Source organism: Camellia sinensis, chromosome 5, assembly GCF_055761805.1.
Source record: "Camellia sinensis isolate YWXY chromosome 5, ASM5576180v1, whole genome shotgun sequence".
NCBI lineage: Eukaryota > Viridiplantae > Streptophyta > Magnoliopsida > Ericales > Theaceae > Camellia > Camellia sinensis.
In genome coordinates, this window is record NC_138965.1 from 197218731 (window position 1) to 197233978 (window position 15248).

At 42.3% G+C, this 15248-nt stretch overlaps 1 protein-coding gene across 1 annotated transcript; it reads right to left on the reverse strand.

Annotated features, from left to right (window-relative positions):
• Nucleotides 1-11265: 11265 nt before the first annotated feature.
• LOC145791999 (secreted RxLR effector protein 78-like) lies at nt 11266-12186 on the reverse strand. The gene is made up of 2 exons (XM_082872472.1): nt 12106-12186; nt 11266-11592 (listed from the first exon to the last, which is right to left on the reverse strand). The coding sequence occupies exons 1-2, from the start codon at nt 12184-12186 to the stop codon at nt 11266-11268; spliced, it is 408 nt and encodes a 135-aa protein (XP_082728598.1).
• Nucleotides 12187-15248: the final 3062 nt, after the last annotated feature.

Here is a 15248-nt window from a genome sequence, read left to right on the forward strand (position 1 = left end):
ATAGGAATGAAGTGCGCCGACTTAGTCAACCGGTCTACAACCACCCAAATAGCATCACTACCCCGCTGAGTCCTCGGAAGGCCCACAACGAAGTCCATAGTGACGTGTTCCCACTTCCACTCGGCAATAGGCAAGGGTTGCAACAAACCCGCTGGCCTCTGATGTTCGGTCTTCACTTGCTGACAAGTAAGGCACTTAGATACGAAAGCTGCCACATCTCTTTTCATACCCCGCCACCAGAACTGGCGACCCAAATCCCGATACATCTTAGTTCCTCCCGGATGCACCGCAAGGCTTGAATAATGAAACTCTCGGAGTACCTCCTCTCGACAAGACCCCGGCACAAACAGACGGTCTCGGTATCTCACACTCAGGTCGGGATACACCGTCAAACCCTTCTCACCCTTTCCACCAGAAATCTTCTCACGGAGGGTTTGTACCTCAAGGTCATCCCTTTGAGCCTCTAACACTCGAGTCACGAGTGAAGGCTGTACAACAACAGAAAACAAGGCCGCAGCCTCAATGGATTCGCCCAGAAGTAAATTAAACTCCCCAAGTGCACCCAACATCTCCCATTCTCGGATGGCTATACTAGCTATGTCACCAACAGGTTTCCTGCTAAGGGCATCGGCCACCACATTGGCCTTTCCCGGATGATAATGCAACTCAAAGTCATAATCCTCTATAAACTCCATCCACCTCCTCTGCCTCAAGTTCAAGTCTTTCTGTGTAAACAAATATTTCAGACTCTTATGATCCGAGAATACCTCGAATTTTTCACCGTAAAGATAATGCCTCCAAATCTTCAAGGCAAAAATCACAGCTGCTAACTCTAGATCATGCGTAGGGTAATTCTGCTCATGAATTTTCAACTGATGTGAGCCATAGGCAACTACTTTCCCTTCTTGCATTAACACACAACCCAGACCCTCTCGTGAGGCGTCACAATAGACTACATAACCCAACCCTCTCTCTGGAATAATCAATACTGGAGCGGTGGTCAGTCTAACTTTCAACTCCTGAAACGACTTTTCGCAAGTCTCACTCCATACAAATTTGACTCCCTTCCGAGTCAATCTAGTCAAAGGCGAAGCTAATCTAGAGAAATCTTTCACAAACCGACGATAATACCCAGCTAACCCCAGAAAACTGCGGATCTCAAACACACTCTTAGGCTGTGCCCAATCTTGCACCGCCTCAGTCTTGGATGTATCAACAGACACTCCTTCCCCAGAAACTACATGGCCTAAGAACTTGACCTCTTCTAGCCAGAACTCACACTTTCCAAACTTAGCATAAAGCTTATGGGCTCTAAGTAACTCAAGCACCACTCTCAAGTGTTCCTTGTGCTTCTCTTCAGAAGGTGAATAAATAAGGATGTCGTCCACGAAGACGACCACAAAACGATCCAAAAATTCTCGGAATATTCGGTTCATCAAATCCATAAAAACTGCCGGTGCATTGGTGAGCCCAAATGGCATCACCAGAAACTCATAGTGGCCATACCGTGTACGGAATGCCGTCTTCGGAATATCCTCCTCCCTGACTCTTAACTGATGACAACCCGATCTTAAGTCTATCTTTGAGAAACAACGAGAACCCTTCAACTGATCGAACAGATCATCTATACGAGGCATAGGGTACTTATTCTTAACCGTAGCCCGATTCAATTTCTGGTAATCTATACAAAGTCTCAAAGCACCACCTTTCTTTTTAACAAAGAGGGCCGGTGCTCCCCACGGCGAAACACTAGGACGAATATAACCCTTGTCTAGTAACTCCTGGAGCTGAATCTTCAACTCAACTAACTCGACTGGGGCAAAACAATAAGGTGCCATAGAAATCGGCGCCGTACCGGGCACTAGGTCAATAGAGAATTCAATCTTTCGATGCGGTGGCAAACCAACAAGATCCTCGGGAAAGACGTCTGAGTACTCACAAACCACTCTTGGCAACACAATCTGAGTCTCATCATCCTCACTAATCGAAAGGTTAGCAAGTAGACTACTAAACTCACTCCGTCCTCGCGGAACATACCCCGGTGGCAACACATTACCAACCCGGTCCCCCAGAAAATGAAAATACTCTCCGCTCACGGTACAACAAGTGACCCTCTGGCGGTAGCAATCAATAACTGCCCGGTATGACGATAACCAGTCCATACCCAAAATAACATCGAAACCTCTCATAAGCATAACTACAAAGGAAAATGGGATTCTATGGTAATCAACCTCTATATCACAACCCCTAACACCTTGTTTCAAAATCAATTCACCCCCAAGAGGTGACACTACACAAATAGGAGATGCTAACTGTGCTAACTCCAACTCCAAAACAGATGCAAATGCAGCAGACACAAAGGAATGGGATGCACCCGTATCAATCAAAACATTAGCAACCGAGTTGCAAAACAAGAAGGTACCTCTCACAACTGATGGTGTCGGCACAAGATCCTGCGTGGTAACAGCATACACGCGCCCAGACGACCTCTGATCAACCTGCTCACCCCTAGGAGCATAAGATTGCTGCACTGACTGGGACGATGAAGCCCCCTGATTGGCCCTCGAGGCCTGACCGGAATGAGCTGGCTGCTGACCCTGAATCTGCCTCAAACCAGATACACCAGGTGTGCCACCCAACTAAGGGCAATACCTCTTCATATGCCCTGGCTGACCACACTGATAACATGAGAGTGGCTAACCTCTACCCTGACTCTGGCTCTGAGATCGAGCCGAAGATGATGCTGCTCTCTGCACTCCTCCCCTCTAAGGACAAACTAGAGACTTGTGGCCCAGCTGGCCACACTTGAAGCAGGTAATGTCTCCCTGACTGCCTTTCCCCGAACTAGCACTCGGCACAGGAAAAGTCGATCTAGAAAAGCTACCCTGAGACTGCTGAGGATTAAAACCCTTCTGTCTCCTACCATCACTCTGACCATCCTGACTCCTCTTGGAGCCCTTCTGTCCTTCCTCCTCCTCCTGCATCATGATTTCCATGTGGGCTGCAGCATCAACCATACGCCCATAATCCCGAATCATAGTTCCCCCAACTCTCAGCTTGAGGCCACGCCTCAACTTCTTCTCAAACTCTATACAACGGCGTTCCTCAAACGCCACCAACTCAGGTGCAAACCTGGACAAACTAGTAAATGCAGCCTCAAACTCGGCCACTGAAGAACTCGACTGCTTAAGCTGGCAGAACTGGTCTCTCAGCTTCTCCCTAACTGCTGGAGATAAGAACTTTTCCTGGAAAGCATTCACAAAAGCCTCCCATGTACCTCCTATACGACCCTTAGTAAACTTCCACCACTGACCCGCATCCCCCTTCAACTGGAAAGATGCCAAGGTCACTTTCAACCCCTCGTCTTCGATGCCAAGCATCTCAAACGTCTTCGTTGTCTGTTCGAGCCATTCATCTGCCTTAAGCGGCTCTTTAGGATCACCCACAAATTCATCCGGATTAGACCGGAAGAACTCCCTCTTCAGAAAGGAAGGTCCTGCGTCTGCAGCAACATCCCGAGCTTGATTCTCAGCTCTGAGAATGCCTACTGACTCCCTGAATGCACCTGCTATCTCTCGGGCTAGAGCGCCCATAGCCTGCTGGCCTACTGGCTCGGCCACATTGGCCTGGCCAATTCCCTCCTGAACTGCCGGAATGTCCTCTGGCACAGGCACCTCCTGCCTAACCGGCCTACCACGCCTACCGCGTCCTCGTCCCCGTCCTGACATCCTAATAAAGGAAACAAAGACATTAGCACATTAATAAATGTGCCGAAGCTAAACACCCACGTCCTAATGCATTGGACAACAATAATTCATTCCACGTAAGCACATAATCACATAAGCACCTACGAATTTCATTCCCGGATAATGATAGTCCCAATGCGTTACTATAGTTCCGGTTGGAAGCAGCAGTGATCAAGTGCCTTTCCAACAAGACTACTAGAAACTCAAGGGTCCACTCAACATCCTAGAAACTACATTCCATACCCACATAATCATATAAACATGTTATCACATAAGCATATAACATTACACTAAGTCTCTATCAGACGAGACGAACCCATTGTGATACTAATCACTTCCCACGTACCCAAAGTATTCAAACCCGATAAGCTCTGATACCAAGTTGTAACGCCCTCGAAAATAAACCCATTAAATATATATAACATCAACATGCAATGTTAAAAAGGAAACAGTTCATTATAATATTCATCAGAAACTTACTAAACAAAAGCATTACATGTAACAACAAATTAAATGCCCTACAGGCTTACATCTTTCCAAGCCAACACTTGGACACAAAAGTATGAGTTCTAACTCAAATACAAATAAAGCCCTAGGCTTGTGTGTTTACATGTACTAACAAATGAAAGCAAATAACTGAAAATAATCTTCAAAATCCAAGTCCTTTCAAGCTATGTCCTTGGAGGTAGCTTATCACCTGAACCTGAAAATGATGTTCCCATATAGGGTGAGCCACAGCCCAGTAGAAATATACTAAACCAAATATAAGCATTGAATAAAGCAATAGCATTCAATAGATGGTTAACCAAGATAATTAATTACATCATTATCCAATCTCATGACACTATTGTCAACGACACGTTTCACTTTCCAACATTATCAATATGGCTCAGAACCTGGCCAAACTTACAATAGTGAATCATATATTTATATATTCACATTCTTCCAATGTCAACAACAAATGAGACTCAAGCTCAAATCAAAACACTTCATACTTCCAGATTGATACACATTTTAGTGCTGTATCAATAAAAACACTTCTATATAAATAAGCACACATAAAAGTGATGCTAATGGAGTCCATCCCCTATCTCCTCCCAAACAAGATCCGGTTTAGAGGTCCATCCCCTATCTTCTCCTAAACCGTGGAGTACATCCCCTATCTCCTCCCACACAAAACAATGTATGCAAATACAATGCTCAATCAATACACGTATTTTCTGTATTAATGCAATAGTCAAAATTAATGACTTAACCAATGTGATTAGTTTCAGTTATTCCTAATCCACATGCAATGTCTACAACAATCACGACTATCCTCCACCGATAGCCCAAAACAGTTATTTCTAAACTGGAAATAAATATAACAACAATTCACTAGGCGAGTGATTTAAATTATCCCACCACACCATTTAATCAATGAATTCCTCAATTTCATGAATTTAACCAAATTCCCTTAAACTAATTATACAAATTAATTTATTAATACAACTAGGGTTTTTCCCAAAATTACCAAAGTATCCCCAACATATCCAAAATACCAAAACTTAGAACAAAACTTATAGAATGGAGTAGGAAATCCCTACCTTGAAGAAAACAACCTAAATGGAGAAGACAGAGATGAATACCCAAATACCAATGTGCTCCAAATCGCCAAATGTTCAGATTAAATGAAAGCCCTCGACTCCCTCTATCTTTTTAATAAAGCAACTAGGGTAGAAACACACTTTAAATAGATCAAACCTAAGAGAGAAGGTGAGTAGGGAGAGAGAGAAGTCGGACCTAGGGTTTGGAATCAAAAGAAGATGAAAAAGACTGATCAAAACCCGCTGCTGCGTATATAAACTGGATAGGCTCGCTCGAGCGAAGGCTTGGTCGCTCGAGCGACCAGACACAGAAAAGATACGCTTGAGCCAAGGAAGCCTTGCTCGAGCCAACAACCCAAAAGCTCGCTCGAGCGAAAGAAATCTTGCTCGAGCAAAGAACTCAAACCCTCAGGTCTGTAACCAGACACACGCTCGAGCGAAGGAAGTCTCGCTCGAGCGAAGAATGAACTAACTCGCTCGAGCGAAGAAAAGCTCACTCGAGCCAAAAACCTCTGCTCTCAGGTCTACTACAAAACGCAATCCTCGCTCAATCGAAGAAACCCTGGCTCGAGCGACGGACCAAAACAAAGAGCTCGCTCGAGCGAATAACCTCTCGCTCGAGCGAAGGGTCAAAATTCTAGGCAGCAACCCATTGCTCCCAAGCTCAACCAACCTGCTACAAACCTGCCCATTGCATCCCCCAACTCAGAAATAGGAAATTAAAGGACGGTAACAATCATAATACAATGGCAGGAGCTACGGAACCTAAGTCCGGATACAATAATCAAATGGGAAAAGATCGGGGTCGCTATAATGATGCATGCGGACTTTTCGTTGTTGTAATTTAACTGAAGATGCAAGGTTTTCCATGCTACTCGCTAATAGCGAAGCTTCCTCACGCTGCCCTTTTTTTCGTTGTGGGAGTGTTGTGTGAATAAATTTGCGTTTGCTCTCGCCACTTGTTGGTGTGTCGTCAGTGTTAATTGCCGACGATGTAGCGTGTACGGTCGCCGGCGTGTCATCCTCTGGCGTAATAGGTTGGTGGACAGTGTCATCACGCTGCGTGGCAAGCTAGAAAGGGGGCAAATCGCTATTGTCCTCGCAATCTTCTTCATCCATCGGCGAAATACCGTCATCGATTGCAATAGGTTCGAACGTTGCACCTGGTGTCCATGCATATTTTTTGGTTGCCCTAGCGCCTTCGTACACCCTTCGCAGGAGGTCCATGTGCTCCAACGGTTTTGTTTTGAACTTGATTGCATTCTTGTCAACCAGGGAAAAAATGACATCAGCCTGTTTGTAACATAATTCAACAGGTACATAATTCAACTTCCTAAGTTTGAAATTAATGTAAAATGACAACAGCTTGTTTGTTTCATTTTCAAAATATTTTTTTCTCAAAAAATCAAAACAAGATTCATGGGGGAGGGAAGGAGGAGAAAAAGTAGCTATTTTGATTTTTATTTATGCTAACTGCTTCAGAACTTTCTATGAAATAGTTTTTCAAACATGATCAGTCATCTTTGTTTCCTAAGATCTTTGCTTCCTAAGATCTTTCTAAAAATCAGTAAAACAAATTTTTTAAGTCAATTATGGACTCTGCAATGTTTGAATTGGTGTTTGGAAAGTTGATAGTACAGCAGTTGCTTTTGTTCATCTTATTCAATATTTGAAATTATACATTAGCGGTTGGGGGGCAAGTTTAGCCCTCAAATTTTATATTCTCATGTCTCGTAATATTTATAGTCATTGAATTACATACGAATGTGAAGGTATGAATATTTGGAGACATAAATTAAGAACCGTGAATGCTTTTCAATAGAGAAATTGAAAAGTTTAAAGATAAAAAGATGTTGGGTCTCATCAGTGGGTTTTGAAATATATTGAAAATTCAAATCATAAAGTTAGAAGATCATAGCCTGAGAAGTTAAGAGTGATCCTACGTGTATAGAAAGAAATACATGGAGAAAGATCAAGGTATGACGTAGATTCTACATGTAGAAGGAACTAAATTCAACATAAAATTAAGATACATATTGATTTTTTTATTTATTTATTTTTCTTTTCGTGCACGTAGCATTGTTGGAAAAGTTAAGGTCAAGAGAGTTAAATTAAATTTTTTGTCATCCAATTAATTCATGAAAGTGACATCATTTTAAGTAACAAATATTGTGTTCAAGATTATATAGTTTTGATTTGTGATGTAATTGTCATTGAGAGGTTGTCATTGTCATTTTTGTTCAGGGTGTTCTTCTAAGAGATATCCCATTCCTGAGAACTTCAAACTAATACCCTTAAACATATCCATATCATCCACACCCAACACCACAATTTACCCCTCAAAGCTTTCCTTCAATTCACAAACTTTCTTCAATGTGTGGGGAAAGGACTTGATAGATTCAAGGTGACCCATATGAATCCCAGCAGGGAGGATCTTCATACTAACCGTTCTACCATAGTATTCTAACCCAACGTACACCCTACTAGAATGATAATCCAAACCCAACATTCTACTATTTTCATTTTAACTCAATCAAAATATTTACAACAGGTTGTTCAAGTCTACAACGATTTGATACCCATTCCAAGACCAATAAGCAGACTGTTCACGAGATGCTAAACCTTGCTATTAAATATAACAAGGCAATGCAGGAAGAGGATGAGTTACCACCAGAAAAACTTGGAATTTGCGAATGTGGGAAGACAGGATGCCAAAAAACATCTCGAAGAACATGTCTCCAACTTGATGTCTTCAAACATAATTCAGACTTTGGGCACCATGGTCGACGTAGTTGTGTTCTAGGGTTTAGTGTTTGATTCTCCACAGGATTGCATTTTAGTGGCACTTAAAAAGTTGAAAACACTGTGGGTATGATCAGAACTCCTTGAATTGCTACAAATGTTTCATTATTTACGTAGAATCATAGCTGGAACAAAGCTTATGTGGGTAAGCAATGCTATCATGAAATAGTTTTTGATCCTACTCAGTTGTCTCTTCCTGATTTGTTTTTCTAGTTAGGTTTGATTTGAATATTCTCCTAAGCTACATTTCGTTGAATGTTCTCTGTATATTCAATTGTGTGTCAATACAATATGTACATCTAATAGATATATATAGCAATTTTAGACCTAATCCTAAACAGTAATAGGAAACAAGAATAATGCTTCTAATATCAATAATGCTTGAGGCCGCAAATACCATTTTAATTTTTTTTTTTTTTGTGGCTTTGTTAGTCTGGTCTTTTTTTTTTTAAAAAAAAAATTGCCTTTCTTTTCTTTTTGCAAAAATGGTTCTGTGAAGAAGTATACTGCAAAACTAGACATCACGCACTAATTGAACTTGTATAGTTTGATAAGGTGAGTGAGTTGGGTTCGACTGATTGGGTGATAAAAAATTTTAGCACTCAACCAGTCCAACCCAACTCACTCACTTTATTAAACCACATAGGCTGAGTTGTTTTGTTTTTTTTTTTTTTTAAGGTAGTTATGTGTAAGGGTGTGCCAAATAATTAGACATCCTGCACCAACTCATCGTATAAAATTAGATGAAATTAACAAATTTTAACCAGCAACCTAATTGATCAGTCAATTAGGTTGGACTAGTTGAGCGATGAAATTGACTGATCAGTTAGATTGTTGGTTTTCGTTTTCTTAATTTCATATAATTTTGTACGATGAGTTGGTGCGAAATGTCGAATTTTTTGGCACAACACGTAGCCACTCTTAATTTTTTTTTAAAAAAAACTACAAAAAAAAAATTAATTAACACAGCCACAATTTCCAAAAAAATAAAAATAAAAGCAGGGGCAAGCCAAATTCGAGGCCTAGAATTCAAGGCCTCTAGCACTGCTGTTCTAATACATGCATCAGTATCATGTTGAACGTAAGTAAAAGTCACTGGAAATGTTACATTTTCGTAATGCGCCCACCAGTCGTCAGATGTTTGTATCAAACCCGTCGATTCATTGTAACTTATGCCGATTGGCCCATGCCTGTTGTCCATCAGTTTAGACCACGACTGCCAACAAGGGCGGAGGGATGTGGGGGCCGGGGGGGTCACGTGCCCCCCCTAACTTTTCAATATTTTTTTTTTGGTTTTGTTTGAGCTTACACGCAGTGCCACATAATACACAGCAGCCCACTTGAACACACGCACACATGCACCAAATTTCTAAACACACTGACACACCTTCAATTCAATTCAATTAATTTTTTTTTTTGATTCATGGAAAAACGGCAGCAATATATATATATATATATATATTTTATCTCTCTTTGTTACTTTGTAATTTATCTACTCGCGATTCACCAGATTAGGATCACACAATACAGATTTGGGATCACACTATAACCTTGTTATCTTCTCTTCATTGTTTACATGTAACTTTATTTATAATTTTTTATTTTTAAATAAAAATTATGAGTATCAATTTATAGTTATTTGTTAAGTTTTGATTTGTAAAAAATTTTAATTTGTTATTATTTACGTTAAAATAAGAGATTTTGATATGTTAAAATTATGAATCTTAATTGGTCGTGATTTATATTAAAAGTAAGGGATTTTGATTTGTTGTTGTTTGTGCTAAAATTAGGGATTTGATTTGTTCTACAATTAAAAATATTAATTTATAGTATTTGTTATTTAAATTAGGGACTTTCATTTGTTATAATATTAGTATATTAGAAATTTTCTTTGTTGTGATTTGTGCTAAATTTAAATTTTTTGATTTATATTAAAATTGGAGATTTTGATTTGTGGGGGTTTGTGATTTTGATTATGAATTTTGATTTTGATTTTGATTTTTTAAAACAGTCATGGAGAAATATTTCAAAAGAAAATCAAAGTTAGAATCATCTCTTCCTTAAGAAGAAGATTATAATTATTTTTTTGCAAAACAAAGTCGCATATAAATTAACTTAGGGCTGGTTTGGCAAGTTTCACAAAATTTAAAAAGTTAAAAAGTCACTATTCTATTTAAGTCACATCATCTTATTTAAGTAACATCACCTCTCTAACACATCACTTCAAACCCAACCCAAATCCAACCCATTTCTCATAAAAAGTCAAAAAGTGCACTTATTTAGATCATCCTTAGTAGACCTTCCTGCAGATCTAGGACTACGACCTCGGATTATGGACTATAATACTAATGATCGAGACCAAGTTTTGAGATTATAATTAATTGGTGCCCCCCCTACATTAAATTCCTGGCTCCGCCACTGACTGCCAATCCTTTTTTAGCAACGCATACTTGTTTGCAGTTGCTTGACGTCATGCACCTTATTTGTACGCTCCTGGAAGCCCTTGCAGACAGCTCTATATCCATGCATTGTCATTGTATGGAAGCTCCTCTTGAAACCAGCGTCCAACTCTTTGATAACAAGTTCCAAGAAAATCCACACTGTGTCGACGTCCCAAGCTACTTTATGCACGTTTGCGGACTGCTACTGCGTCTGTTTACTACCGCGCTTGTGCAAAGTTTTGGAAGGCGTCGACTGCGTTTGGGATTGCTTCATTTGCGTACTACAATGCAACAACAATTCTGGTATACGTGGAAAAATTGAAAAACTGGAAAAACAAATTGGGAAAAAATAAAAAACATAAAAACCATTCTCGAACAGAGCTACTTTAGACAGAAGGCCAAAAAATTAAACTACAAACGTTCTTCCGAAACTAACCTTAAATATTATATCATTGTTTTTACTAAAATGTAAAAACAACAATAAAAAATGATAACAAAAAAATACCCAGTTCAAGTACAATTACATACAGACAAACATGAGCTATGTATCAGAAATTTATGACCCCATACCGATTGCAATGAAATTAAGGAAGAACACTCAATTGCAAAACGAAAAGTACGAAAAACACAGACATTGCAAAACGAAAAGTACGAAAAACTTCGGAGACAATAAAGATCCCAAGCTTCGAATCAGGGGAACCAGAAATGTAGATCCCAACCCGTCAAAACACCCTTCCGAATTGCATTAGATAACAGCCGCTCCAAAGCCTCCATAATCAAAATAAGCAATAATGGAGACAATGGGTCTCCCTGCCGCAAACCCCTATGAGTCGGGAAAAATCTTGCTAGCATTCCGTTCACTAGGACAAACATCTTAATCGTCGATATACAAAACTGAATCCACTGCCTCCACCGTTCCCTAAACCCCATTCTCTCTAACATATACATCAAAAACCTCCAGTTCACATTATCATACGCCTTCTCAATATCTAACTTACAAATAAGACCAGCTCCCCCCTGTCGAAATCGTGAGTCAACACACTCATTTGCTACCAACACAGCATCCAAAATTTGACGCCCACCCACAAAGGCATTCTAGGACTCAGGCACTAGCCCCTCCAAGACACCTCACAATCTGTTAGCCAAAACTTTCGCCAAAATCTTGTACACACTCCCCAACAGGCTGATGGGTCAAAAATCCCTTATATCCTCCGCCCCTCCTTTCTTAGGAATTAACGCTACAAAGTTACCCTGATTGATAAAACTACGCAAACAAGGCCAACACATCTGTCTTGACCACTTCCCAACATCGCTGGAAGAAAAGCATAGTAAAACCATCGGGGCCTAGCGCCTTGTCCCCAGAAATTTTCTAAAGAGCCCCGAAAACCTCCTCCTTGAAAAATGGTCGTTCCAACATCTATTTGTCCGCCTCTGAAATAGCATCAAACTGAACCCATCCAACCCTGGCCTCCAAGTCCCATCCTCCCCCCGAAACAAATGCTGATAGAAGCTCACTATGCCCTCTCTCACCTCATCCTCCTCTGACAATAACAACACATCATTAACCCACAACTTCCCAATTTGATTGACCCAGCGATGAGCATTCGCCATATGGTGAAAATATTTTGTATTCCGATACTCATTTTCAACCATAAACATCTCAAATGCTGGCAATAACTAACCTCCTCTATGTGAGCCACCTGGCTATACTCTCATCTCACCCTCTCACGGATTGCCAACTCCTCATCAATCAAGCTATCCTCCACTTCCTTTGCTTCCAACTCTTGTAAAACGACCAAAAGATTAGCCTTCTGAGTGTCTAACTGACCAAGCACCTCCTTATTCCACCTATGTAGGTCATCCTTTAGAAGTTTTAATTTCTGAGCCAATCTGCAGCTAGGATTTCCTAGCACATCATAACCTACCCACCACAACCAATTAATATCCACAAACCCTGCAGATTGCATCCACATATTTTCAAACCAAAATGGCCCCGGTCCACTCCGAATCCCACCACTATCCAACAGCACCGGCCAATGATCCAAAACAAGATGCTTCAATCTTTGCTGAACCACTCGAGAGAAGTGCTCCTCCCAATATCCTGAAATCAAAAATTGGTCAATACACTAAAACACCCGGCCGCCAGACCAAGTGAAGCAACCTCCCTGCATCGATAAATCAATCAACTCCAGATCATCAATCAACAAAGAAAAATCACGCATAACGCCCACTATTGGGAGCAAACCCAACTTCTTCCCCGAACGATGCACCATATTAAAATCCCCCCTTACACACCACGTCACCGACCACCGAAAAGCAATACTCTCTAATTCGTCCCAAAATAAAGGCCGCTCTAACCCCCTCATCGGCTTATAAACTCTCGTGAACACCCATCGAAAATCATCCCCAATGCAGCAAAAAAGACACGATAGAGAAAAACTACCCACCTCCTTCTTCTCTTTTTCAACCACCCTTCGATCCTAGCACACTGAAATCCCCCCAGCCACCCCAACAGTTGGCAAATATGTCCAATCCACATACTGACCCCCTGCACACCTCTCTAACCACTTCCCGATCTATGTAATCCATTTTGGTCTCCTAAAAACAAACAACATCCGCTTTTGCCTTCCTCAATACCATCTGGACTGTCACCCTCTTCCCTCTATCATTAAGGCCACGAACATTCCAAGACAAGATTTTCAACCGCATGGCAACAGTGATTGGCTGAGATGCTCCTTCCTCACGGCTCGACTGCCTTCTTGTGGCCTCCTATCATAATTGACAATGCACTGTAAATTCCGCAACTCTCTAGCACCTTTTCCCTTTTGCCCAACAATCTGCAACTGTGTCTCCACCGGAGCACTCCCCCTCCATGATGCCTTTATGGTTGAAAACAGCCTCATTGATTCAGCCTCATGCCCAAGAAATGAAACCCCAAACAAAGAACTAACCTCCTCAATCTGTGCCAACACCCAAGCAGACACTTCCCTCAGATCTGGAGGCTCATCACCTGCAAAACTCGTTGTCGTTGTCTCTGTGGCAGCGCCAACCCCGACAGCCTCAGAGTCCACTGTCTCCATCGCCAACGGTTGCAAAACCAAAGGCAAACTTTCACTATTAGCAGCCTAGTGATCGACTTGTGTACCACCTTCCAACCCAATTCCAAGGTCAACGTGACAGCCCAACCAGTCGCCCTCCTCCTCACATACTTCAGACCTCAGAACCAGCATCTGACTAAGTGCAGCAGATGATCTCACCTCGTTCCCGCCGGCTTTTGAACTGGGCTCTGACTGATGTTGCAAAGGCCTAGTTGTCGTTGATGGGGAACACGGCGACAACCTCCGTGGGTCCTCCCCCGCCAGGGAAAACCTCTCTATTGATGGCGAACCCACACTTCGACAAAGTAGCTCAAGAACTCGTGCCACCAATGGATCCTCCACTTGACCCGTAAACTGCACAGGTGGCTCCTTAGAAGATGGGCCCAAACCATGCCCAAAACCATGGGCCAAGTGAGACTCTCCTAAGGCACGCCCATTAGTCATACCATTAAGCCCATTTGCCTCACCCTTTGTATAGGCCTCGGATTGGGCCTGACTCATTTCCGAACGGTCCATATGGCCCACCTCCTATTGGGTCTGTGGCCGCCAAACCTGCCTAAACCCAAGCCCTGTTAGCCTAGGCCTCCGTTGACCCCTAGCCCTAAATTCCCCAAATCTCTAAGGACTAGAACAAAATCCCCTCCGTTCCCCCAATCTCTATAACTGAGTTGTTCTCTGAGATCATCGCCACGCCTTCCGCCCTTGATTCGCACCTTCCAAATCTGGTCGACTCGTAACCCAGGAACCACTCATCGCCGAAGCAACAACCACCACTGACCCAGTTTTCGACCAGATAAGCAACGTATAATGCCGTGAACCTCATCAAATTGAAATCTGCGATGGAATCCTATTGGCCAGGCCGCGAACCTTCATTCGAACACACCCCAACATCTCCATCGACTCATTAGTCGCCACAAAACCACCACATCTATTGCCGATCTCGCAATACACCTCAGGGCTTCGAAGGTGGATCGAAAGGCCCAAAATCTGTATCGAGTTATTGGGTGCCAAGGCTGGTGCCCTGCCATCCGTACACCGTGAATCCGGCAACCACCAATTAAGAACCAAGTCACACCCAGCTATCGTCCACTGCCGACGCAGCACACTCTTGGCCTCACGCCTTAAATTGCCTTTCATTTCCATAAACATCCACTTCCCCCGATGATTTCCACCAACGATGCACCTAATTTGCCACCACCATCGTGTCCAAACCTTTTTTCCTCCAGACCTCCACCCTCCCCACTACTGCTCTATCCAGCTTCTGAAACCATCTCCCTTCATTACCTTCTTGAACACCACATCCCCCGCATCCCTATCCCGATGAACTGCCGCAATCGCCAACGGTAGCCTCCCTACTGCCTTCACCATGGGTTGGCTTTTCTTTCGACTGGCCCCACCATCCCCAAAGGCAAAACGCTCTAGGACCAAAGCAAACCCCTCCCAGCCACCACCAAATTTAGACTCCTATACAAAAATATGTTCTCTTCTGCCACCCATCATGGCCACCATTTGAAATGAGGATTTGCCATTCTCTTCTCAAATCCACACTGCCACACTCCGACATCCCCCGATCAA

Bases quoted from the DNA above. Each gene is read 5' to 3' on its own strand.
- LOC145791999 (XM_082872472.1), bottom strand. From the start codon at position 12,186: ATGGCGAATGCTCATCGCTGGGTCAATCAAATTGGGAAGTTGTGGGTT. The intron at 11,593-12,105 runs GTGAGAGAGGGC...CGATTTCGACAG, and splicing joins TATTGTCAGAGGAGGATGAG to GGGGGAGCTGGTCTTATTTG.